Source organism: Balearica regulorum, chromosome 10 (assembly GCF_011004875.1).
Source record: "Balearica regulorum gibbericeps isolate bBalReg1 chromosome 10, bBalReg1.pri, whole genome shotgun sequence".
NCBI classification, from domain to species: domain Eukaryota; kingdom Metazoa; phylum Chordata; class Aves; order Gruiformes; family Gruidae; genus Balearica; species Balearica regulorum.
In genome coordinates, this window is record NC_046193.1 from 5,177,600 (window position 1) to 5,203,335 (window position 25,736).

A 25,736-nucleotide genomic window follows, 5' to 3' on the forward strand; every position below is an offset into this window, starting at 1 on the left:
GGCCAAACGTGCTGCGGATGCGCCATGGGCCAGGCTGGGCTGCATTGCCCCCACCCCGCAGCCCCTCCACAGTGCCCCCAGAGCCGCACTGGTGGGAAGGGAACAAGACCACCGAGACCAGGGCGCATGGCAGCCGCAGCCCTCCCCGTGCCATCGTGTCCCACAGCGGTACCCAGCCTTCGCCTGACTGTCCCCAGGAGCAGAAACCTCCCACCTAAGGGAAGGGCTGAGGGCTGGGTGCCGACATGGAGGGCAGCTGGCTGCTCCCGAGGCTCCTGCGGCTCTGCCACGGCCTCTGGGCTGTGCTCAGAAATCCACCTTAGTGTCCAAAAACCTCAGCAGAGAGTCCTGCACTGCTGTCCTCAGTGTCACCCGCAGCCCTGCTGTGAACTGGCAGCTGCTTCCATCCGGTCATTTAGAGACAGAAATTCAGCAGCAAAAGAAAAATTTAACCCGTGCAGGGAAAGCCCCTGTTCAGGCTCAGGAAAACCGAGATGGGACCCTCTGCAGCAGAACCACATGCTGAAGAGGGGGAAAGCCTGTGGAGGGCAGATGAGGGGGGGAGGGAGTCCCACAGGAGAGGAGCTTTGGGGCTCCAAGAGGTCCCCCCACTCGGAAAGCCCCTGGATAACCCACGCACCCTTGTGGCTTCTGTGGGGCAGAAGAAATTCTTCCCACAGTGCCGTGGGAGAGCAGGTGCCTCCGGTCGCCTTGGAGCAGCCCCAGTCACTGCCAGCCCCCCCCCGGACCCATCATTGCCATCTCTGCAACCACCTCTCAACCGAGGCTCTGACGGGGCCCAGGGAACCCGGCCCCCTGTTAAGGGGGTGCTCAGGGCTGGTACGTGGGGCAGAGAGGTGCCACACCGCACCGCCGCGCTCGGGGAGGGCGGCTGGGGCTCCGCTCAGGCACTTGCTGCGCAGGGACGTGGTGCTGCGGCCGCCTGGAGCCACGGATGTTTGCCAGCCAGAGGAATCTCCTTGCAGCGGGTCGCATCCGGCAGGCAGCCGCACCATGGGAGGGTGGCGAGGGCTCTCCAAGCCAGCGTGGCCAGGCAGGAGCCAGGAGAGCCCTCGCACCTCGCCCTAGTGCCGGGAGGTTAATGGCCAGCCCGTGGCATGAAGCCCGTGCCCTGTGGTGGCCGAGCACCAGCCGCCTCCAGCCCCTGTGGCCACAGGGCATGGGCTATGCTGGGGACCCTGGGGAGGACAGCAGACAGCAGCTTGGGACTGCACCAGGACCTGCTCAGGAAGCCCCGGGTGCTCTCCTGGAGAGGCAAGGAGCAGAGAAAATGGCGTGCAGTTACAGGCACCATATCCAGAGCTGCGGTGCCAACTGCCTCCAGCCGAATCTTCACGCCTCGTCTCGGCACAGAGCCACAGAAAAACCCAGCTCAGAGAGGACTCCGGAGGGTCCCTTGGATGAACCCCACTACCCTGACCACCACGAGCGAGGACCGGTGCCGCGGCGGGGCTCTGGTGAGGCTCTGCTCACGCTCCGGCCTCCCACACGTGCCCGCGGGTCTCAACACTTGCTACTCTCGACAAGGAAAGCCCTTGCCTAGGTCCATTCCCCAAATCCACCGGAAAACTGACAGCCTCACAGGGATGCAACGGACATCTGGGCAAGCTCGTCATACAATCAGTGTCACAGGGTTGTGCATGAGGTGGACACACAGAGCACAGGAGGGCATGACTCACAGATGCAGCACTGTCAAGTCTTTGGAGAAACTTGCATGAACACCATCAGTTAATTTGCTTTGTTACTTTTGTGGGGGGGTTTGATTTTTATTTCCATGGTGCATCCAAAGACAAGTTGTCCAGCAGTTTGCTCAGAACCCCTCGGTTTTCAACTCCTAGGATATGTTAAAGAAGAAAGCACTATTTTAATGTTTGTTTTTTAAAAAAAAATAATTAAAATAATTTGCATAGCTAAACTGTTGATCTAAGGCTTCTATGAATGGTGTGATTATGTTTGACAGACAATGTCCATTAAACAGAGAAAGACACTAGGAAAGCCCCGTAACATTTTTTATTATGTTTTTGTAACACACACGTGCACACACACCCCTCTCTCTCTCTCTCAGGAAAGAAGGTCCCCATCTTCCAGTGCCCCTTCGATGGAGGATGTGAGGACATCCTGCCCTTTCCTACACTTAGTTGGTCCCAGCAAACACCAGCGACTGCAGCTTCCATGGCCTGAGAGGTCCCCTACCAGCTACCACTGCTCCGAGGTCCTGGCCACGCTCCAGAGCACATCTGGCTGGTGACATCCAGATGTGACACGGAGATTCCCAGATTTCAAGTCTTCACCCTAACGCGTTCGCACAATTCAGTCACACACACTAAGCCCAGCCTCTCCTTAGGAGCCCTGGCACCGAGGCGAGCAGCCAGCGCGTTTGCTGGGGGGGCCAGGGCCAGCCTCTGCACACGCGTGGGGCAGAGCGGGGCTGGGCTGAGTGCCGCTCCCTGCGTGGGGACAGGCGCTTCCCCGGCAGGAGCTCTGCCTTCCCAACTCCGCATGCCTCACAGCCCTCCTCCTCCTCACTGGGAATGAGCACAGCAGACTTCCACACGTGCTCCTCCACCTGCCCCAACACGACAAGAGGACTCCGGTAAGGGTCTGCTCATGCTCCGGCCTCCCAACACGTGCTACTCTCGACGAGGAAGTGTTCAAGGCCAGGTTGGATGAGGCTTTGGGCAACGTGGTCTAGTGGAGGGTGTCCCTGCCCGCAGCAGAGGGGTTAGAACTAGATGGGCTTTAAGGTCCCTTCCAACCCAAACCATTCTATGACTCCATCCTCCCTCTGGCTGGTGCAGAACACCCGGAGCAGCACCTCCCTGCTCTGGCATGATCTCCTGATGGGGCACATCCAGCCAACACAACACGAGTCACAGCTACAGGCAAGCTGGCCCTGCTTCTAGGCTATGCTTTGGTCAACCGGCTGCTTCTCCCCACACAGACAACCCAACAAGCAACCACTGCATGATAGAGGCCAGCATTTTATTTTTTTTCAATATGGCAATTAATTTAAAAGTAGAAAGAAAGAGTGCCCCAAACAATAAATATTACGTCTTCATGAAATAAATTAATGTAGAGATTCTGTGCAGGGGGAAGTCGCTCCAATCACAGGTTCAACAGCAACAGGCACTGGGTCTAGTGTTCCCTCCCAATCTTCTCCACTGCCTGGTGCAGCGGAGAAGCAGCAGTGAGCCCACCCACCTCCAGATGTGGTGGGCCACGGCAGGGCGAGACACGGCCTTCACACAGCCTGGCAGGGCCGTGGAGCTGGGGAAGTCACCAGGATTCCCCTCCTACAGCCACCAAGACGTCTGGGATTGCTTCACTCATCTGGCACACAGAGCTGGCATCAGAAGCACAGGACCAACCTACCTTGGACGGGACCCTCCCGAAGGGACCGGGGGAGCCCCCCACCAGAGCCCTGCCCTCCTCGCTGCGGCAGGAGCCCGCCTGGAGCCCTCACACTAGTTTCACGTGAATTTGAAGAGGATGACAAATTGTTTGTGGGATGGGTTGGGGTTTTTTTTCTTTTTTTCTTCTTTTTTTTTTTTTTTTTTACATCAATCCCCCCCTGCCCCAACACACACGACATAGAAGCCCCCCCGCTCCCTCCCCAGTAAAAACGCTTTGTCTCCAACCTCTGTTGGAGTCGCCCCCCCCCCCCCCGGCCCACACCTCCCGGAGTGAGAGAAGTTCACAGATAAGGCAGTTCGTGTGAGAGGGAGCTCGGCCCTGCCAGCGGTCAAGCCCGTGCCTCCAGGCCTGAGAAGGGCAGTGACTTGCAACACCAAATCTCCCCCTTCCAGACAAGACAGAGAACAGAGACAGACAGACAGACAGAGCGTGGGAGGGAGGCACTCCTATGGTTTGCATTGCTGCTTCCCTCCTCCCCTGGCTCTTGCTCCCCCAGCCCTCGCAGGTCCACTCTATCCCCCTCCCATCTCCCAACCCCTAATACAATTCAGACCTTGACAGCTAAAAAACAACAAAACAAAACGAAAAGAACAAAACAACCCCCACGCCACACCCTTCGCATCCTTCTCCACCCACTGCCGCGGCCCAGAGGGGAAATCCTGACTCCCAAAAAGGTCCTGCAATTTTTGCCTCCTGGCGGAGCTGAGACCGAGCAGGAGCTGGGCCCATTTATTTCCCTGTGATCTCTATAACATCGTCGTCTTTGTCCTCGTCATTAGAGCTGCATCCCACCTCTGGGACCTCCTGGGATTCAAACTGAGGCACCTGGGACCGAAGGAGGCCCCCGGCCGGGTAGCCCGAGTGAGGGGACATGTAGCCAGGGTAGGCAGATGCCATGCTCCTGGGAAGGCTGCTAGGCAAGACGGGGGCTGGGAAAGGAGCAAACATCCTGGGCTCGGGCAAGAGTGACTGCGTGAAGGGAAGCGAGTAATTGGGTAGCACCCCCGTCAGAGAAGGGTTTAGCATGAATGAGGGGACGCTGGCGGTGGCTGAGGTAGCAGCAGAAGAGCTGGCGGTGCCGGCTGTCAGCAGAGGGTCAGTAGTCACAGGGAACACCAGATGAGGGTCTGGGAGTAAATTGGGCAGCTGGTAATAAGAGGAGCCAGTGCCCATGTACAAGGAGTTTCCTGGTTGGGAGGCAAATGGATGGGTTAGGTTGTGGTTTAAAGAGACAGGAGGCATGGCGAACCCACCAGAGACGGGGTACCCGTGTTCGTACGGCTGCACGGATGATGGCAACTGGCGCTTCTTCTGCTGCCTGCGGGCTTGCTCCTCCGGAGCCGATGGCGAGGTCGACTTGCGCTTGTTGCCCCGTAAGTCCAACACTGAGTGGCCATCGACGTGCTGGCTGGTGGCCGGCAGGGCTGAAGACACGGAGGGAGCCATGCAGTGAATCCCCACGCGCTGCTCAGCTCCTCGGGCTGCTAAGCCGGGCGCGTTGTCCGTGCGAGCAGGGTGGCCTTGCGCTGCGTTGGTGCTGGGAGAGCTGTGCCGGGACTCCCGGGCAGCCGCCGCCTCCGCGTACTGCTGCAGCTCGCTGATAATCTCGGGGCTGTCGGGGGATATGGGCCGAGTGAGCTCCTCCGCACTGGGGAGCTGCGGTGATGAGGCACTGTGTCTGCCGTTGCTTGTGGACTCCAGTGATGAGCTCTGGGAGCCTGGAGACAAGGAGATGGAGCAGGTGAGAAAGAACCTTGGAGAAAAACCTGAGGGCCAACAAGCAACAGTGGAAAGGAAGGCGGGGATATCATGGGAAGATTGTGGGGTCAGCTCTGAACAGAGGCATGATGGAAGGCAGCCAGGGAACACCACCCTAGACACTTGGGTAGGAAAGCACACGAGCAAGCCTCACACAGTGCTCACAAGCCCCTACCTGAGGCAGCTGTCCGACGGTCTTCATTGCCCTTCGGCTTCCCAGTGGTCCGGATAGCAAAAATCCGTCCATCGCTGGTCCGGATATACGTCCCTGGAACAGAGACAGAACAACTTCATTCATGGTTTCCATGATTCCGTGTGGCTGTCTGGGCAGGAACAGGACAGCAGTGCTGCATAAGGCCAGCCCACAGACCATGCAGGGAGATCAGTGGGGGGGGTTCTGCCCCCTTCCTCACTCCTCATTTCCACCCTTCCAGCTCTCCCGGGTTGGAGCTCACCACTTCCCAACGTACTGCCGGTGGGAAATGTGGAACTCCATACTTGGGACTAAGTTTGCTCTGGGAGCAAACACCGGGAAGTGTTTGGGTGCCCCAATGCAGTGGGCTTTGTGAGAACGAGACACCCAGCCACAAAGTTCAACAGCTCCTCTCAGAGGCAGCAGCAGCCACAGCTCCAACAGCCCTGAAACGTCAGCTACAACAGCACACCCAAAGCGTTGGCTGCAACAGAGTCACTGCAGAGTCCAGAACTCCTCCCCTTCTTGTCTCTTTTCCTCTCAAGGGACAGATTCATGCTTTTACATCCTTTTCTTTGCTCATTAGCATTGGCTAGGACCCTATCCACAAGTCTTACCAAGACAGACAGACTTACCTTTCGTCCCTCGGATGATGTGGATGCTCTCACCAGCACTGATTCTTGCCTGTACATCAGTGGATGTGTTTGTACCCGGAATCACAATATCTGGGAGTTGGGGAAAAACAGAACAGTGCCTGTGAAATTACATGCCAGCCACAGTCAGGAATGGGGAGGTGCAACACCTAACCCCTTTGCTTGCAGTGCAGTTGTCTCTCATATGTGCTGTGCTAGAAGCCAGCCCTGAGTTTATTTCTGAGCAGCATAGGAAGGCAGCAGAGGCTCTGAGGAAGCAAAAGCCACACAGCTCTGGCACAGCACCTCCCCTATCCCAGAAGAGACAACTGGCAACAGTATTGCAGGCCCACTCACAGGGAGCTCACTCCCAACAACCTGCCAGGCCCATGTCCCTTGCAGGCAAAGTCCTCCAGGTACAAGGGAACTGCTCAAATGTAGAGGCAGTATCAGTGGCTCGAATGCCCATCTGCCCACAGCCTATGTGGGCATCAACATCTCACCCTGCTCCTCAGTTCACCGTGGCTATCATAATTCAACTCACTGTGAGTATCAGCAACTCACCTGTGGTGGTGACAATCTTCTGCACAAAGACACCAGCTCGTTGTAGATAGTTGATGGGGAAGTTGACAGCGGGGTTGGAACTTGAGGTTGATCCTGCATTGCCCATGGGGACATGCCGGGGCATCATAGGAATGGGGGTGGATTGAACTGGGCGGACGCTTGCCACTGGCTTGTCCTCACCCTTGAGGGCTGGTCGCCTAGTGGGAGAGGAGGGAAGAAAGTGCAGTGCCCCCACTGACAGGGCTAAGCGTCCTCTGCTCCCTCATTTCATGTCTACAGCCTGGGAAGAAGGGGAAGAGGCAGATACTCACCAGTTCCTCTGGCTAAAGGCAGGGATGCTCGTCAGGCTCTGGTCACTGGCTGGGTAATACTGTGCGTAGGACGGCCGGGTGTAGGGGACGGATGCGCGCTTTTCCTCCTCATAGCTCTTCTTGGCTGCTTTCTTCTCTGCCTTGGTCAGCTTGTGCTCCTTCCGGTCGATCAGCAGTGACTCATGCTGAAAAGGCTCCTGCAACCCCACAGCACTGAGGTTTTGACATCAACATACCGCAAGAGGGAACCAACATGCCCCAAATGGCAGCAACCTGGTCCCTGCATCAGCACTGTCTCCATCCTGGGCTGGAGCAGGGAAGAGGGGAGTTGGGAGGCAGAGCTGGTCATGGCGAAGCGTGTGTGGCACCTGACCACAGGCCCACTCTGCAGCACCACCCCACCAGTGAAACACTTCACAACACAGGCAAGCACTAGCTGTCCCAGCTTCGTGTTAAAGCCACCCCAGGAAGACAGTTGGCAGTGAGCTGGGATATACCACTGCCACCTTCCCGCCCAGCACCAAGTTGAAGGAAGGGGTGCAGGTACAACCTGCCCCCAAATCTGTCCAGGACAGATATGGCTTTAAATGTGGAGAAGGTGTTGTAGGGAAGGGCAGGGCTCTTAGGGCCCTCTCTAGAGGATTGTCTATCTATTCCCACCAGCACACAGATGTGTCCTTCCTGCCACCATGCCCCTGTCACACAGTCCGACTCCTTCAGACCTCCTCCTGCCTGTGCGGTGTTTTGCTAGCAAGGAAGCAGGTTGGTCTTACCTTGGTGATGAGGTGAGGATACTTGAGACAGGCTAATTGTAGAACAGACTCCTTCATCTTGCTTGGATTGAGGGAAAGCTGAGCAGGGTCGGATTCCTCTTCCACAAAATGCAGCAGGTTCTCCACCTCCCGTCGGGTGAAGTTCAGCACTGGGTTCAGATTATCCACCACCCGATCTGGAAAAGAGAGGAAATGAAGTGAGCAGAGAAGGGAAGAGAGAGGTACTGCTGCCTGCTGCCCTTCCTACACTCCTGTCCTAATAGAGCTCCCTCCTTGCAATCTGCACAATCCTCAGGAGCCTTCTGTAAATGTCAGGGCACGGAGAAAAATCATCAGCCACATCAGAGATGAGCCTGTTTGACCAAGTCAGGCTGACAAGTGCCTTGTGCTCCAGACTGCACAGCAATGCAGTGCAGGTCACAGAGCTCCTGGCATGTAGGAACAGGAAGCTAATTACAGATGGTGTTCCATCTCACATCGCAAGGCTGAAAACATACAAGCCCTGGGACAGAACTGCAGCCACATAAGTACCTGCCCTCCCACAAATCCCACCAAAAAGGGTCAAGTTAATAACGAGGTGCTGAAATTAACAGAACTCTGTTGAGTCAGAAAAGCAGCCACACTCCCTCTCACAAGAGCCCAAAAGTTCTCCTTGGATGTTCCTTCCCGCACACAGGGCAAATGGGAGCACACGGAGAAAACATCTACAGCCAGGACTCTCCTGGGAGCCAGGCCAGCTGCCAGGGGACTCCATCTCGAGTGTAAGAGCATACTGAGCCAATCATGCTGGGCTGCTGCCTCTGGAATTGGGCTTCAAGACAAAGGAGGACACAGGCAGCAGAACTCTTTTTGGGTCACCACAACCCTCAGCTGCCTGTTGTACAAGACCAGCTTGACAGCTGGCACAAGCCAGCACAAAAGATACTTTTGGTACAAGGGCAGGTCAGAACCAGAATGAATTCATTATTCTGGGCTCTTAAGTAAGCACTGTCAAAGGTATCTCTCTCTATATATACACACATATATATAAATTTGGCTATTTTCCCTCTCTTGCTGCTGGAGAAATGAAGGTACAGAGCTATTTAATAAGTAATGCCCAGTTTAAGACAAGTAACACTCAGGCACAGGGGAAAACAGGATGAGCACTCCCCACACCCCTAGTCTATTATAGTAACCAGGAGAGTAGCAAGGAAGATAAATGGCTGTGCATTGAACTGGTAGCACAACCCTGCTGCAGGATGCTAGCTCTACAACCCTTACTGCTCTGCCCTGCATTTCTTACAGGGTCTCATGTCACCATCAACTCAAAAATATCAAACATAGCCCTAAGATAACGTGTCTTGTCACTACTTTGGCTGTTTCATTTTCAACCTTAAAAAAAATAGTTACAAACCCCACAGAAAGAGGACTTGAAGGAGCCAAAAGGAGCGAAAGCCAAGAGTGGAGCACCAATATTCACACTTACCTGACATGCCCTGCTTAGAGATCTGACGGTCATAGATCTTCTTCTCAAGGGTGTAATCAGAAACCAGTCTGTAAATGTGGCATGGCTTCTTCTGCCCGTAGCGGTACACTCGGCACACAGCCTGGGCGTCATGGCACGGGTTCCAAGAAGCATCAAACACCACCACTCTGTTTGCTCCAATGAGGTTGACACCCAAACATCCAGCGCTGGAAATTAAAGGCAAAATTCAAATTGCTGCCTTGGTTAATTTTCAAAGTTTCTAGTCAGGGACAGACATCACAGCCAAGAGTCCATGAGGTGTCTACGAAAAGTTCCCTCAGGCAACTTCAAACTCATGTTTGGTTTCCAAGACTATTGTTAAGTTGTTGCTGAGGGCTAAGGCTAAAATCCTGCTCCTCTGGGGAATTCAGAAGCAGATGGCACTATCATCCCATAGAATCTTGAAAGCACACTGTGAAAGAATTTTAAGAACTGAAAACCCATAGGCATGCAGAGCGTCAGCATGAGTCCTGCACTGCGCCCTTCTGCTCCAGCCAACTTACCGCGTGGACAAAAGGAAGAGCCAAACAGAGGTGTTGCTGGGGTCGTTGAACTGGTTAATCAGTCGTTCCCTCTCTGAGGCAGAGGTGCTGCCATCCAGTCCTGAGAAGGAAATTAAGGACATGTTTAAAAGCTCTGTATGTTTGGGGGAATCCCATCAGAACAAACCCACTTCCCAAACACTGAGCTCTGGCACTGGTTCCCAACCAATTCTAGGTCTTCCTCAAGTCATGCACTCTAGGACCTCCTCTCCATATGTCTAATTTGCCCAGCCAGGCAGGTGCAATGCAGCCAGCCAGGTTAGGATTTGTTCAACTGAAAGACCAAGCAAAACATTACTTGAGCTTGGCAAGGCCAAGACAGGGAGTGCTACAAAATTAAAGCACTCCCAGCACACATTAAAGCTCTGTATTAGGCAAGCTAGAAGCAAGCAAGAGCAGCAGGCACAAAGGCCTCACGTATGCTGGAAGCTTGAGGAACCAAGAGAAAGCAGAATTGTGAAAGCCGTTGGCAAAACCCATAGACTGGATCTGAGGACAGAGAGTACTGGTCTAAAGGAGTGCAGGGGGGTATCATGTGTCTGTTCCTGGGCAGCACCTTGCTTCTGGCAGCTCTGCAAAAATCAGGAACACCATATCCACCACTCCTCTCAGTTCTGGCCTGTGAAGTAGCCACACAAAGCAACAACCCATGCCAGAACAAGATTTAAAGCTGGGGAAGACGGGAGGAGGAATTCACAGCCACAAGCTAGTGAAAGCATTCCACAGTGATTCTGGTTTGGGAAGTAAGATCTAGAAAATAGCCAAAGAAAAAGCAAAAAGTATTTTTTACAACTTAAAAAAGCACTAGTGCATAAGTGAGATGTTAAAGATGTCTAACTTCTTCTGAGTAAGATATCAAAACCAGGATTTAGAAATTATCAGTTAGTTGCTGTCAAACTGACATTGTCTTCCCAAGCAACTAAAGTAAGAACAATTGGAAAGACTCTTCATCAGAAGAATGCTTCAGAAGAGCATTTTTACACCCAGGGACAACTACAAGAAGATGGTGGGTGACTTTCAGGAATTAGTCTGTCACAGAGGATCAAACAGTGTCACACCAGAAGAGAGGAGGATTGGCTGCACTCACTGTGATAGTTGATGTTTCGGACCCAGTTGTGAACCCCTCCATCTGAGCCTGGAGGACTCGGCATTGGTCTCTTTGCCAAAAACTCTTCAATGACAGATAAGGTGGACAAGCTCTGGCTGCAAAACCAAGATCTCTGTTCAGGAGAAAGCCCCCACAGCTGCAAAAGTGGAGTATCAGAACTCTTCCCCAACCACGACAGCACTGACAGCTGTCAAACCCTGTTTGTGGCAGCACACCTCCCACTAGTAAACTCGATAGCAGCAGAAGTATAAAATCCATGGAGGAAAACCAGGCTATAATACAACAAAGGAGAAAAGGGGAACTGCCATGCCATTCAATCCATGTAACAACCTCCTAAGAACCAGGAGGGGTCCAACTACTCCAGCATTTAGCGATTGTAGGACCAGCTGTTAATACTTCACTTACCTGAAGACCAAGATCTTGTCTCCAAGCTTCACACTTTCCTCAATTAGGTGGAACAGTAACACCATCTTGGGTGAGTTCTCCAAGACTCCCGTCTGGTAATCACACAAGATGTCTTTGGCCTACCGAGAAACAGGAGACTATTACAGGTGGAGTTGCTCATTCCCTGTTTAGTTCAACAATCCTGTCTCAAGGTGAGAGGAATAAGTCATTGCAGAAAAGTTGTATACATCCAGCCAGGTCGAGGTGACAACATTACTCCCAAATACTGCTGCTACCTCCCATTCCAGAAGTTCCAAATGACAGATTTATTGGTGTATGGATGAATGAGTATCCTCTAAACCTCTCATGACTATCTCAAGACCTCTCCTCCAGCCCACTAGATTTACCACCATCTTACCTAGATTAAACTTCACCCTAACACCTTTTTTTAGAATAACAAAGTCCACAGCCTTTTTGGTCAGATGAAAAAAAAAAAAAAAAAAAAAAGGTGTAAAAGAGTGCTGCCAGCACTCCTGCCTCACAAGAGTCCCAAAACCCCAACCTAGCACCATGCAGACATGCTTATCAAGATGCTTTGTGGTAAAGAAAATGTAAGAGAAAACCCCAACTCTTCTGTTTAAGAGTCTTTTCTTTGCTCTAGTTCAGAAAACTGCCCCAACAAAAAGAGGTACAGTCTTTGAGAGTAAGTACCTAGCCTATGTTTATCATAACTCTCCAAATGAAGTTTTCCAGCAGTGGTACTCACCCACTCATAAGTAACGACCTGATTTGCTCTCTCCTGAAAAGGGTTGAAGCCAACGCTCTGGAGGAACTTGCTGTTGGTAGCTTCTCCAACTGGCGGTGCCAAAGCATTACTCTCTGTTTTCACTTTAATTCCCTGAGACTGGCAGCGGGAATTAGTACTTGCTGTGCCAAGGTCATCCACATCCAAATCCTGCTCATTTGCTAGATTTTCCTTTTGCAGAGCTTCATACAACACATCCGGATGGTTCCAGATCTGAAGAGGTAAGAAAAGAAAGTCGTTAGGCCTGTGCTGGCCTGTTGCTTGCTAATGGCTGTGGACTGAAAGGCCCCACAACTACTCAAAGGAAAGAACTAATACTTCAATCACCTCATCACCATCCCCACGTGGAACTCTAAGGCGCTGCAGAGCAAGCCAGTCTGACTGCATTAAGGTAGTGAAAACAGAAAACATGACTCTGCCGTGACACAAGGTATCAGCCACCCTAACCAAGGCTCTCCTGACTTTAAAACTGCCAAGTTTTTTTCCTTGAGAACAAAACAGAAGGCCACTACGCACCCCACGCAGCAAATGCAGAGGAAGCTGCTTGTTTGCATTGCAGCAGGTAAACGGTTAATGGATCAGCCCGGTTCAGCTGATGGCTGCAGGTTTCTTGTACAAATTTGAACAAGACATTTAACATCCCTGCACTCCATCTGAAAGTGGGGATAACAATTCTGCTGGGCCATTGCCAGGCATTCTGGGGACAGAAGATGCACCTGGCCAACCACATTTTTATCTTCTGATTTCACTCATATTCCTGCCTTTCCCTTACATATTAGAATATTTCTTTGCAGCTCCTGCCAAAACCTACCTTACAACAGACACAGAAAGCTTTGAGTGGGTTCAGTCCCAGCCAGCCACTGTTGCCTGCATCTCGAAACCGATTCATGAACTCCGTATAAAGGGCCCGCTGGATCTTCGAAAGACGTACCAAAATGACGTGTTCTTCCTTAGATGGAAGCTGAACCTTCAGCACATTGTGGCCTCGCCTGTGGAGGAAATAAAGAGAGATAAATAGAGGGAACAGATTTCCCAATCTGATCTCTCTGTGACTGGCTGCCTGTAGGGTAAGATTTTGACTTCTTGCCCACCTGGCTGCAGGGAAAAAGACCACTAGTTGCATGCTTCTCTAACGCATGACACTTCCAAGATACACTCCCTGCAGCCAAATATCAACTGTAAGCACAATTACAGAGATCGCAAATGTTACAATCTTCTAGCACAGGTCACAGGGTGATGAAAGTCCTGTTTTCCATGGCAGTTGAAAAACAGAAATAAGACCTAAGGTCTCTTTTTAGCTCTGCCAATGACTAAGACATTCCATCCAAATCACTGGTCCAGCATCTTAGAAGCCTCATCTGAGAAACAAAGCTGATTTGTTTCCAGAGTGGTGGAGACATTGTCACTTTTCATAACTGAGGGTTTGTGAAACACTTTCAGATCCTTGGGTAGAGAGGATGCCAGAAAGTGCACATCCAAATTAACTATTAAGACATCAAAATAAACCTGAGGTCACTCTGGTGCAGTTAGAGGTGTTGTTCTCCATTATCAGAGTCTGTGATACCAAAGCAAACCAACTTTACTTCTACCCCCAAGGCAAAACAGAGCCATAAGGGCCACTTTGCAGTTGACAGATTGAACAAGACAGAGATTTGGAGAGAAATATGGAGCTGCTAACCTAAGAATCTCTTCTGTGGTTTTCTCTGTATGCTTAAGATCCTCCCACAAAGACAGATAAGGTACCTGTTTAAAACTGAAGCCTAAGGAGCTCTATCAATGGGCTGAGGCCAAACATATAAGGTTCAAAAAGGCTCAGTGCTGGGTCTTGCACTTGGGTCACAACAACCCCAGGCAATGCTACAGGCCTGGGGCAGAGTGGCTGGAAAGCTGCCCAGCAGAAAAGGACCTGGGGGTGTTGGTCAACAGCCAGCTGAACATGAGCCAGCCATGTGCCCGGGCGGCCGAGAAGGCCAACAGCGTCCTGGCTTGTATCAGAAATAGCATGGCTAGCAGGACTAGGGCAGTGATCGTCCCCCTGTACTCGGCACTGGTGAGGCTGCACCTCGAGTACTGTGTTCAGTTTTGGGCCCCTCTCTACAAGACATTGAAGTGCTGGAAGGGCAACGAAGCTGGTGAAGGGTCTAGAGCACAAGTCTGAGGAGGAGCAGCCTAGGGAACTGGGGTTGTTTAGCCTGGAGAAAAGGAGGCTGAGGGGAGACCTGACTGCTCTCTACAGCTACCTGAAAGGAGGTTGTAGCCAGGTGGGCGTGGGTCTCTTCTCCCAAGTAACAAGCAATAGGACAAGAGGAAATGGCCTCAAGTTGCACCAGGGGAGGTTTAGATTGGATATTAGGAAAAATCTCTCTACCAAAAGAGTTATCAAGCATTGGAACAGGCTGCCCAGGGAAGTGGTTGAGTCACCATCCCTAGAGGTATTTAAAAGATGTGTAGATTTGGCACTTGGGGACATGGTTTAGTGGTGGACTTGGCAGTGCTGGGTTAACGGTGGCACTCTATAATCTTAAGGGTCTTTTCCAACCTAAATGATTCTAGGATTCTATAAGGCGGCATGATTAGCTGTACTTCGTAAACTCAGCAAACTAGCAGGCTAATTTGGGATGAAGGAGATGTTTCCATGGACTACACCATTAAGAACTCTTTGTGGACTCACCGCTGCACAAAGCCTTCCAGCAGGCTATGCAGGACATGACTGCGATACCTCATGAGACGGACATCTTGAGGGGTGCTGTCAATACACTGCCCGTTCAGGATAGGGCGCTCAAACATGTTGCTGAATTCCTGCCGTGAGCCTAGAAAGTCAGGTCGGACAAAGTCTACCATGCACCAGTACTCAATGAGGTTGTTCTGGAGCGGGTAGCCAGTCAGCACCACCCGCCGACGGGAGCGGATGTTCTTCAGGGCCTGCGAAGTGCTGGCATGGCAGTTCTTTATCCGGTGTCCCTCATCACAAATAACCACATCTGGGCCAGGGCGAGACAAAGCTTTCTCAATCCCTGAGGACAAGGAACATTAAGTGTTAGTTAGAGATGAATAAGACAAAGTTCTGGTTTTATATGGTCACCAACTTCACAAAAAGAGATGCAGTTCTGAAAGACAAAAAAAGCAGTATTTATGGGTGGCAGAGAGCAAGGCTGATTCAGGAAATAAAATGTGACTAGACACTAGCTCTGATTTAGCATAATGTGGTAACGACCAGACATGGCTGTCCCTTGATTTCTGCTCAATGACCTGCATTGCATCAAGTTGGGTGTCTTGCATCAGATCAGACTGGCAAATCTCACACAGACAAATCTCCAAGTTTGGTGGACTGACTTCCATGCTTGCTTTGCAGCTATTGCAAGAAATGAAAGACTCAATCAAAGCTCAACAACCTTCTGTCTCCAAAGGCACAATCCTATCCAGCAAGTTTGATCATGTCAGGGATGCTAAAAGCAAGTTATAGGTTGTTTCCCTGTGCTGCCAGAGTTGATAGCCAGCTGGACAACAGGATCACACACACTCTTTCTCTCTCGAGGACTGGCCTCCCACCTTTCAGAAGCTCTTGCTGCCGGTCTTCCTCATCCAAGTCAATAATGACAGGGCCAGCTTGTTTCTTTGTTTTCTTCTTCCTGCCAGTGGCAAAGGACTTCTTCAGTGAGAGGAGACGGTACATCTCATATCCCATCAGCAGCACACCACCCTCTATCACCCAGTCATTCACCACCTTTGCACGTGCAGCTGTTGTCCTGCAAAACGAACAAACAAAACAAACAAACTGTAAGCTTTCTCTCCCATTTCAGTTTGAATCACTGGAATTGGAGTCTGCTGAGGAAAAAGACCCATTCGATTAATTAAAGCACTTTCTCACATCAAACTAGACAGAGGAATACAATGAAGTTTCTTTAGGAGACAGTCTGGTACAGAGGAAAAGAAAAAAGTCTTTTATGTGCCATGAGTAGCAGGGTTGAGAATGACAAATCCTTACAGGAACCGAGCTGTAGAAGTTTGTCATGTACAAAAGCATATCAAACTTGAGAGCAGTCTTTTTAAACAGCTGTTCAGGAGACTGCCTCTGCAAAAAACCGTTGTCAGAACGAGCCGCTAATGTACATGGTTGTAATCATCTAGTCGTTTATTCCTTGTTGTCTCTTCCAATGATAGTGTCCCTCAATTATTCTTTCCCTGCTAGCCTGCTCAGAACTGGTTCAGATCAAGACACTGTCCTCACTCAATCCTCCCAGAGCACACAAGATCCCTTCCAATAGTAAGCACATGGCTAGAGTAGCATCAGCAGATTCAAAGTACATTACAGCCAGGAGGTGAAGACCTCAACAGGTAAGTGTATGAACACAGCTGATGTGCTAGCTACATCTACTCACTACATGTGATCACTACGCTGTCCTGATCCATTGTTCTGGTTTTGGCTGGGATAGAGTTAATTTTCTTCATAATATCTAGCAGGGGGCTGTGTTTTGGATTTGGGCTGAAAACAGTGTTGATAACACAAGGGTGTTTTCGTTACTGCTGAGCAGGGCTTACACAGAGCCAAGGCCTTTTCTGCTGCTCACCCCACTACACCAGCGAGTAGGCTGGGGGTGCACAAGGAGTTGGGAGGGGACACAGCTGGGACAGTTGACCCCAACTGTCCCAAGGGATATTCCAGACCATATGATATTATGCTCAGCATATAAAGCTGGGGGGGAGAAGGAGGAAAGAGGCAGGGGGGATGTTGGGAAGACAAACACCATCACTCTGAAGTTACCATTATGCATGATAGAGCACTGCTTTTCTGGAGATGGCTGAACACCTGCCAGCCAACAGGAAGTGGGGAATGAATTCCTTGTTTTACTTTGCTTGTGTGTATGGCTTCTGATTTACCTATTAAACTGCCTTTACATCAACCCAGCAGTTTTCGCACTTTTACTCTTCTGATTCTCTGCCCCACACTGCCGAGGCGGGGAGTGAACAAGCGGCTCTGTGGCGCTTAGTTGCTGGCTGGGGTTAAACCACAACATCCATGCAAGAGAAACAACCCAGAAAGAAGCAGAGATCCACAAGCCAAGAATACACTCCACACCAGGCCGTAACTACAATCACTGATCTCCCCTTTCTGGACAGGGAGGCTTTGTATAACTTGCCAGAATCCCTCAAGGACAACACAACTCACAGAAAGTCACAGTGTCGGGTAGAGGAATCCCTAAGTGTGTGAAAAATCTCAGGAAAAAAACAACCAACCCACATTTAAAACACAAGAGACACGTGGTACAGGGAGCACATGCCTCAGGAATCCCAGGACTCTGACAGGACTAGCAGTGTACCACCAGAAACAAACCATAGCACTTCTCTCCGCAGAAGTAGCTCTGTCTCTGGAACTGGGCTCCTGATCTCAGCATACATGGAAAAACAGAAAGGTGCATCAGCAGTGTGAGAAGTACACACAAGATATAAATATCGAATGAAAGAGACAGTAAATCTCTCCTAGGTACTAAAACCCTCGCCTCAAGACACCATCTACAACAAATGCAGAACGGGGAAGATTTGGGAGTTGAGGGCACAGAGTTAGCCCAAGTTAAACAGTCTGCAACAGCAATTCTGATAACAGCTCCATAAGATACAGTCCAAGAGCTCAAAAGGGCTTTTACTGGCACCTACTTGTGTTCATCATTCAGGATGTGGACTTTGAAGGTGCGGGGCTGGATCTCTTTGGAGTTATAATCAGCAGGAAGGTTTTCAGGTGCTGGGAGCCACATGTTGAATTCTGCTAGCCAATTTTGGAGCGTATTCACCTGAAAAAAGCCATGGAAGGATTAAAAACCCAGTTGAGTCACTTGGGATTTTAAGAGCAGAAAAGAGACCCTGGGAATGACACCCAGCTGTGCCCAGACAGAAGGAGCAGATCACAGCATGCAAACTCAGGGACACAGGGAATGAGAGAGGAAGAAAAGCAGCAAGGGTATGATAGAGCTTGACATGAGATGGGACACCAATCAATCTTCTCTACGCAAAGAAAGAAGTAGTGCAAGGAAGCCCCTCAGCCAGCCCTTCACGTGGGCTACTTACAGGTACAATGGCAAGAACAGTCTTTGCCTCCGTGTGCCGAAAAAGTACATCCAAGAAAGAGATGACCTGTATGGTCTTGCCCAGGCCCATGCTATGTGCTAAAATACACCCAAACCCACTGCTGGTTTTAAATCTCTCCAAGGACTCGACCAAGTTGTCATACAGGAATCGGATCCCACCAATCTAGACAGAAAAGTAGAAAAGGTATTAGAATGGTGGGAGGAAAAAAACCCCAAGATGGGTATGTATTTACAGAGTGACAAGCACATTGGGATTGCATAAACCATGAAAATACAAAGGGTATGTTTCAAGTTCACTACAGTAATCTAGGGAAGGCTCAGAAAGTCAATATTTTTAGATACTCATAAAACTTCCTGGGAATATAAATCAAAATCCATTTGTAGCCAGAGGATCTGAATTGGGGTTGATTAGTTTGTTTATAAACATAACGTCATTTTTAAAACATTCATCTAAATGTACAAAGGTCTGAAGATAACAGCAGCCAAAGTTATACATAGCTCTGGCCTTCCTTTAATTTGTCCTTATCATTTGACTGTCCACAACAGCCACTACCGCAACCAGACTGGTCACAGAGCTCACCAAAGTTCTGCTGAGATTACAAGGCAGGCTTGCCTGAATTCATTGCATTTTCAAGGCTAATAAAGCCTACCTGATGAGGTTTTACTGCGTGTGCAAGCTGGGGAGCCAGGAAAATGTCGTCCTCATTTGGTGGATGATTGATGTTGACAATGACTTGCCCCAGAGCATCTGACTGATTTAAGGCATCATTCACATGAGAGCCACTGCTCTCTTCACTGCCATCATCCTCCCCTTCATTACTAGAGTCACTGCTGTCCACAATTTGGAGGGCATCATCCTCTCCTGAACTCAGCTCAATCACTTCTGTAAAGTAACCAAAACAGGAGAGAATAAGGGCAAAGGTTAACTTGAAGTCAGGGTTTATCATGTATGGAGAAAAAAAAAAAAAAAATCATATTAGGAAAATAAGGCTACCCCATTTTGCAATTCCACACTGGCCTAATGAGCTATTCTGAACAAGCAGACACAACACAGGCACACATCAAGCCCCTCAGACCAGGATATAAAAGCATAAATTTCCCTGAGTTTCCCCATCTTTCAGAGAACATTAATTTGGGCTGATCCAAACAGAACATGAGACAATTTCTGTAAGTTTTATGTTCTCCTCCATATGTCCTCTTAATTCCCAAACCCAGACATGCATTTTATGTGTTGATACAATGTCTAAGGACCACTAAGGAAATCAGGTAGAAGTACCCTACCAGAGTGGTATAAAGGAGTCAGGTTAGATCCATTTGGGACAAGGGACACAAAACCCACTTTCAGTTACAGACCTGAATACTCGGATGCTCCTTTTATACACGAGAGATGATGCCACATCTCACGTAAGCATTCTTCAGCAGAGCACTGAGCAAATTTAAGTGCATTTATAAAGCAGAAATAAACAGTAGTTTGCAGGAGCATCTGATAGGCCAGGTTATAAATGTCAGTTTAGGACTCAAAGGTCAGAACTGGCCATATATTTGGAAACCAATAGGTCTATGAAAATCTGAAGTTATTCACTACTGGAGCATCTGACTAGATGAAAACAGGAAGCTTGTGGCTCAACAAACAGCATATTGTGAGAAGACCATGCTCAGGCAATTAGTCACTTACCATCTTTAATGCTATTTTTTCCTTTAGCATCATCTTCGCTGCCACTGCTGGTACTGTCCAGGCAGATCACTTCCTCAGCCAGAACCTGAGGGGGGAGCTGGGTAGCCTCTGCTGTTCTGAAAACGATGTCCTCTACAAACATAAATTACAAACAATAAGTAATTCATAATAATGGGGAAGGAGACAAAACTGTTCAAAAACCAGACAGTATTTCCTTCCACTTTTGCTCCAACAACTTAGCCCTGGAATTTTCCATAACAGACTCTCACTGTCTACAATACTACTATGACTCAGCTTCCTGGGTCACAATATCCTTTCTCAATATGCCGAAACAATAGCCCACTGCTGATGCCACCCTCTCTATTGCATGTCCTGGCTGGGGCACACTGACCATGCAACACGCTAAAGTCCTGGTCTTTTTCCCCTTGGGTTTCAGAAGTAAAAGCTATTTTGATCCAGCAGAGAAAGTACCAACTGCTGAAGGGATGATAACTGCCCTTTGTTAGTAGGGACACCGTTAATAATTATATCCCACGTATCATACGCAACTTTTGCTGTTCAATACCATTTGTTGGTATGTTTAAGAACTGCCATGTGAGGAGAGGGGCTAGCTAACAGGGCCAAACAAGCACCGCTGCAGTGACTCAGCACGCAACGATGCTCTGCTGGGGCTGCAACCGACTCCGCAACAGTTGAAGTGTTTTAAACAGCTCTTATTCCTTCCCCCCATGTAAAAATGTCTTGAACACTTGCACTTAAGGGAGAATATACATTTTCTCAAGAGGTAAAGTCAACTCAAGAACTCCTTACCCCCGACACAACTTCCAACTGCACTTCTCTGCCCTTTACACCAGTCTGAGAGGCTGCGCTATAAACTAGATCACTGAAATCATCCATGTTAGAAGACAATGCAAGATGACATATTCACCATTTATACTGCCTGCTATGTCACTGCTTGCTGAAACATGCAAGAAAGGACAAGGTTACATCATGAATATACGTGCACCCACTCTATCGTTCACTATCCCTAGTACCAGACCCATGCATTACCAGACCACTCACAGTACAAATATGATCTGGACCAAGGACATGGCATTTCTGTCAAGTCCAGTTGTTTAAGCTTCCATACCAGTTGGAAAGATAAGAGAGACCAGTTCAACCACCCTGCTTACACACAATTAACTTGTCACAATATCTTCAACAAAAGTTACCTGGCACCTTTCACCATGCAGCCACAGCACCTTGATTCAGAACTAGCTCAGAAGTGGAACTGACTACACCGAACCAACGAGTGGTTTGGAACTGTCGTTTCAACAGTTTACACTTGCACTTTCAAGTGCAACATAGAATCATAGAACAGTTTGGGTTGGAAGGGACCTCCAAAGGTCATCTAGTCCAACCCCCCTGCAATGAGCAGGGTCATCTCCAGCTAGATCAGGTTGCTCAGAGCCCCATCCAATCTGACCTTGAATGTTTCCAGGGATGGGGCATCTACCACCTCTCTGGGCAACCTGTGCCAGTGTTTCACCTCCCTCATTGTAAAAAAATTTTCCCCTTATATCTAATCTGAATCTACCTTCTTTTAGTTTAAAACCATTACCCCTTGTCCTCTCATGGACAAGCATGCACTACATTCTTCATTCAGCTTCTATCCTTAAAAAAAATCTTGCTTCAGGTGGCATCTCCCACTGCTTACCAGGAAGAAAATCTAGGGGTACGGTTGGGATAGTGGCTGGATAATTCTTCCGCTGCTGCTCTAGCCGTTTCCTTCTCTCCAACTCTTCCTGCTGGGCTGCTTTTGTCACGGCTTCCAGTTGGTCCTCACGCAACAGCTTTCTGAACACAGGAGCAAACAGAGAAACATGATTTGGTTACACTCAGTTTCTTCCAAAAACCTGAATGGCTGTACAGATGGCTCAAAAGATGACTGACAAGCTCCAGGTAGTCTGTCAGCTACACAGACTAGAAACATCATCGCCAGAAGCTATAGACAAATTCTACAGCTGTTTCAAGACTGTCCTTCCCAACTACAGATAATGCTACTATTACTCACAGAAAAGAAAAAAAGTTTGACAGAAGCAAAATAATGAAAAGAGAAAAGATGTGAGTGGATAAGTATATACTTAGTCTAGGTTATCATAGACTACTTCTTCTATCTGAAAGGATGTTATTTATTGCTATTTTCTGTTTATAAACAGAAAATGCACAAAGTCACACAAAGAAGATATATGGGAAGAAAGGCATCAATTCCTCCACAAAAAGTCATACCCCTGATTCTCCTCTGACATAGTCTTTTCAGGAACCTGTTAAGGGCTTTAACAACTGTTTCAAAGGATGCTGTCAAAGCACCTTACTTTTACAGGTAACTTTCAATACTCCAGAAGTTTATTTTACTCCGCTTCAGTTTCACATGTGCAGCCCTGGAAACGAAGGCTCTTTTGCCAGAGGAGAGGTGCAGTACAAGCAGAGGTAAAATCTAGTCCCTCATACTAGCCTTTAAATCCACCCAACCCCTGTCCGCCACTGCAGGGACATCTCCTTCATCCTAATGAAGTCTCAATTTCCACGGCGTACTCAACGCTCGTTCCTTCAGCTTTAAGAAAATCCATCTGCACAAGCTTAAATATGAACCAAAGACCACCAGCACGTTACACACACGGCAAAAGAGCCACTTGCTGCCACAGGAGTTCCTGCTCCATTATGACTCCTCTGAGCATTTTAGATCCCCTTGAACAAAATTTCATAACAAATGACCACCTCACAACCTGTCCCAGAATATATGTGGTGACTTACACAATCGAACAATTAGTGCTTTATAAAATTCAGGTGAAATTGATTTCCAACATTTCAGTCACCAGTCACAGCATCAGCACTCCTGCCAACAAGTACCCAGGATAGTACAGGGAAGGACTATATTTCAGGCTGTTTGCAACAGGATCCATCAGCAGATATCTGAAACTGGATATTTATTTAATGGTGGTGCTGGTTTTCAACAACATGTCTTAAAAGCCAGCAGCAAGTACCCAATGTTCGTAATATATTCCATAACCAAATACTCGCTTTTCTGAAATACCAAACAAGTCTGCACCCACATGCAGCACTCCACTCTGAGATCATACTACTCCCACTGGTGAAATCCTAAGGTTTTGGAAAAGAAAAGCCATCTGGTTTGCCAGCAGTGGCAAAATGTAGCTCAGAAGCAAAGTCCAGTGATTTTGTTTTTACCCAAAAGGCTATATAGGATCCCAGCTCTTTCTGTCCTGCTGCTGCTTACCTTATGTTCCTCCGCATGTGAGACGGTTTCTGAGCCCTCTTCTTTTTGGTGTCCTCAGAGGCCAGGCTCTTGTGCTGGTTCTGCAAGAGTCGCTCTGCCCGCTCACTCTGAGATGAGGTAGTTGAAGTAGAGCGCTGCCATTCTCCATCCTCCGCCTGTTCAACATGGTCACCGCTGAACACGGCTTCCTGGGGTTGGTCTGAAAAGACAAAGAGGTAATAACATGAGAACAACCAGGCTGGCAGCTGGCTTTTACACAAGCATTCATCAGCCACCAACCCCTATTCTCACTTGTTTGCAAGCATGTTTCTCTGAGGGTCAAAACTGGGGTCCTTTCCAACAGTGCCACTCAAAGAGTGTTAAAAAGTTTGACAGCGAAGGGTCCATTTCCAGTGAAAGTCAAGACTAACACCACTTAATACAGCCCAAAAGTCCCCTGACAAGAAAACAAGGCAAAATTATTTCAGTCCACATAGAGCACTTGCTGTCCCTAAGGGCCTGTTTTCCTAAAGGGGCCCAATGAGCTCCAATTAAAACAAGGAACTGAAATCTTTTTGTTCCACAACATTCAAGTGAGGCAGAAATTTCCGTTTATACAACACCTGTGTAACCATCTTCCAAGTTAATAGAACATACCATGTAAGAGGTTATCTGGTTCAAACACTGGGTCATGGCTTAGCAGGCAGCTCAGTGGTTTTATCACCAGGCTCCACTCTCATCATTTAAATGGAAACTTCTGGCAAGCTTTTTTAAAAACAAAAAGTAAGTGGCAATACTATTTCCACATTATAAACCACATGCACTCCTTTTTCTCTACATTTTCCTATTTTCAGACTTGCATTAATGGCTGATTTCAGACTGAAAGCATGATGTGAAATGACACCTTGTTCTGTGTGACATTTTGCTCTTCAACAGGCTGCCAGTGACCAAGCTAACGCTTGCACAGCACAGAAAAGAAATGTTTCTGTTCAAAAGCTTCCCTTGAAGTAAACTGTTTCTGACAAGCCTTGTAATAGATTCTTTGAAGCATCTTGTCCCCTTGTGTCAGGCAAAGAGATACCCTGAACCTCATCTCATAATCAGCTTTCTTCCTTATACTGTGTATCTGAGCTAATGACTGAACTGAAATGACACTTAGACAGAACTTTGAAGGAAAGAAGGAAAGAAGACATCAGCATAGAAGAATGTGGCAGATGAAGTAATACAGAACCAACAAGCACCACATTGTGACTCCATGGGATCTGGAGACAAAGAACATCCTTTCTCAAAAAGCTGGGAGCTTAAATGAAGGATGCTTCAGTACAGCACGTTGCATGTACAGGCATCTGTACAGCTGCCATGTTAATATGCCTATTAAATTAACCTTACCACCAATACCACCTCTTAAAATTGAGATGACAAGGACTAGATTTACACCTTGGTCAAAAGCACCAACTTTGTAAGCTTTCTCTCTAGACATCCCACCAGACCTGCCCCAGCATTTGCTCACAGCCTGTATCAGAATCCATTTAGGACTTTGGGCCTCAGCCCACCATCAGCCAATACCAGCAGAGCAGCTCAAACATTTCTGTGAACATCAGTCCCAGCAAGTCTTACACATACTAGAAAAACAGGTATCCACAACGTATGTGATGAGACAGAGCTCATGATGAATGCAGGAAAGCGTTACGTTGCACATGAAGATAATGGCAAAGCTGTTTGCTGTTACAGTCACGGCAGTTGTCCTACCACAGCCTACCATGTCTCCTTAAACTTACAAGCTCAGACATCACGCATTGCATTCACTTGCAGACAGAGAACTGTGCTGGGAATAAACCCAGTTTCCCAGACTTCCCAGACAACAGCTCTGCTATTTGAGCTACAGACACATTTTGGTCATATTACCTGCAATTCTTCAGCACTGTTTCCTCCCCCCCACCCCTCTTGACTCCTGGTTACATAACTAGATCAAAAGATTGGATGAAATAGGGCAAAGGGAAGCAGGGAGGCTGCACACGTGATCACATTCTCCGGGATGAGTCATTAAACCAGTGACTATCCCGGAGACAAACACTGCCATGGTTACACTGCTGCCATCTCACCCTGGGCCCAGGGGACCTTGACAAGGCACCGGAGAGCACAGAGTCATGCTTGTTTGGCAGAGGAAGCGCTTCTCCCCCCCCCCACCCCCCAGCAATTACCCATGTCACCTCCTTTGGCAGCGACTCTGCCACTCGCACCGTGCCGGAAAAGGGTGCCTTCAGGATGAGGGCGATGCTAACAAAATCCAAAGGCTCAGCAGCCCAAAGGTGAGGCCATGATGTGTCTCCTCCATATGGTTTCATATTCGTTGTGCAATCCCCAAATACTCATTCCACCTCTGCATTTTACTTTTCTTTCCTTTTAATCATGTTTAATACAAGCTCTGGTGAAACATACACACAGCTCGATCAGACAGTTATATTTAAAAGATAATTCTCATCTGAGCAGGAGCCTGGAACCTAAAATCTGATGATAAATTTGGCCCTGCACTGAGTACAGGCCCTCATCTGCCACAGCCATGTCTGCTCAGGCTGGTGTTTGTCCTGCCAATACAAGTTCTGAGGTGAGGAACACAATCTGTGCCTCAGCCCACATTCCTGACACATACACATCTAGACACTGAGATCTCTTCCACACTAGCGGCAGTACCAAACATCACGCTGATTCAGCTGCAGTG

General features: G+C 48.8%; 1 protein-coding gene across 7 annotated transcripts in view; it reads right to left on the reverse strand.

Moving 5' to 3' along the window:
• Nucleotides 1–1,749: 1,749 nt before the first annotated feature.
• RAD54L2 (RAD54 like 2) overlaps nucleotides 1,750–25,736 on the reverse strand; it is a 70,050-nt gene continuing 46,063 nt past the window's right edge. For 4 of the 7 annotated variants that reach the window (XM_075762850.1, XM_075762851.1, XM_075762852.1 and 1 more), the window contains 20 exons: nucleotides 23,039–23,237; nucleotides 21,461–21,600; nucleotides 19,765–19,896; nucleotides 18,740–18,972; nucleotides 18,070–18,252; nucleotides 17,662–17,795; nucleotides 15,559–15,755; nucleotides 14,681–15,023; nucleotides 12,821–12,998; nucleotides 11,971–12,222; nucleotides 11,226–11,344; nucleotides 10,800–10,915; nucleotides 9,674–9,773; nucleotides 9,132–9,337; nucleotides 7,667–7,842; nucleotides 6,894–7,090; nucleotides 6,583–6,779; nucleotides 6,022–6,111; nucleotides 5,369–5,461; nucleotides 3,546–5,153 (listed from right to left, as the gene is read on the reverse strand). In XM_075762850.1, coding sequence (XP_075618965.1) covers nucleotides 4,165–5,153; nucleotides 5,369–5,461; nucleotides 6,022–6,111; nucleotides 6,583–6,779; nucleotides 6,894–7,090; nucleotides 7,667–7,842; nucleotides 9,132–9,337; nucleotides 9,674–9,773; nucleotides 10,800–10,915; nucleotides 11,226–11,344; nucleotides 11,971–12,222; nucleotides 12,821–12,998; nucleotides 14,681–15,023; nucleotides 15,559–15,755; nucleotides 17,662–17,795; nucleotides 18,070–18,252; nucleotides 18,740–18,972; nucleotides 19,765–19,896; nucleotides 21,461–21,600; nucleotides 23,039–23,237 — 4,274 coding nt within the window. In that variant the 3' untranslated portion in view covers nucleotides 3,546–4,164. Of the gene's footprint in view, nucleotides 1,856–2,410; nucleotides 2,588–3,545; nucleotides 5,154–5,368; nucleotides 5,462–6,021; nucleotides 6,112–6,582; nucleotides 6,780–6,893; nucleotides 7,091–7,666; nucleotides 7,843–9,131; nucleotides 9,338–9,673; nucleotides 9,774–10,799; nucleotides 10,916–11,225; nucleotides 11,345–11,970; nucleotides 12,223–12,820; nucleotides 12,999–14,680; nucleotides 15,024–15,558; nucleotides 15,756–17,661; nucleotides 17,796–18,069; nucleotides 18,253–18,739; nucleotides 18,973–19,764; nucleotides 19,897–21,460; nucleotides 21,601–23,038; nucleotides 23,238–25,736 lie in introns of those variants that run through there. The other 3 variants (XM_075762855.1, XM_075762856.1, XM_075762854.1) reach the window with 3 other exon arrangements.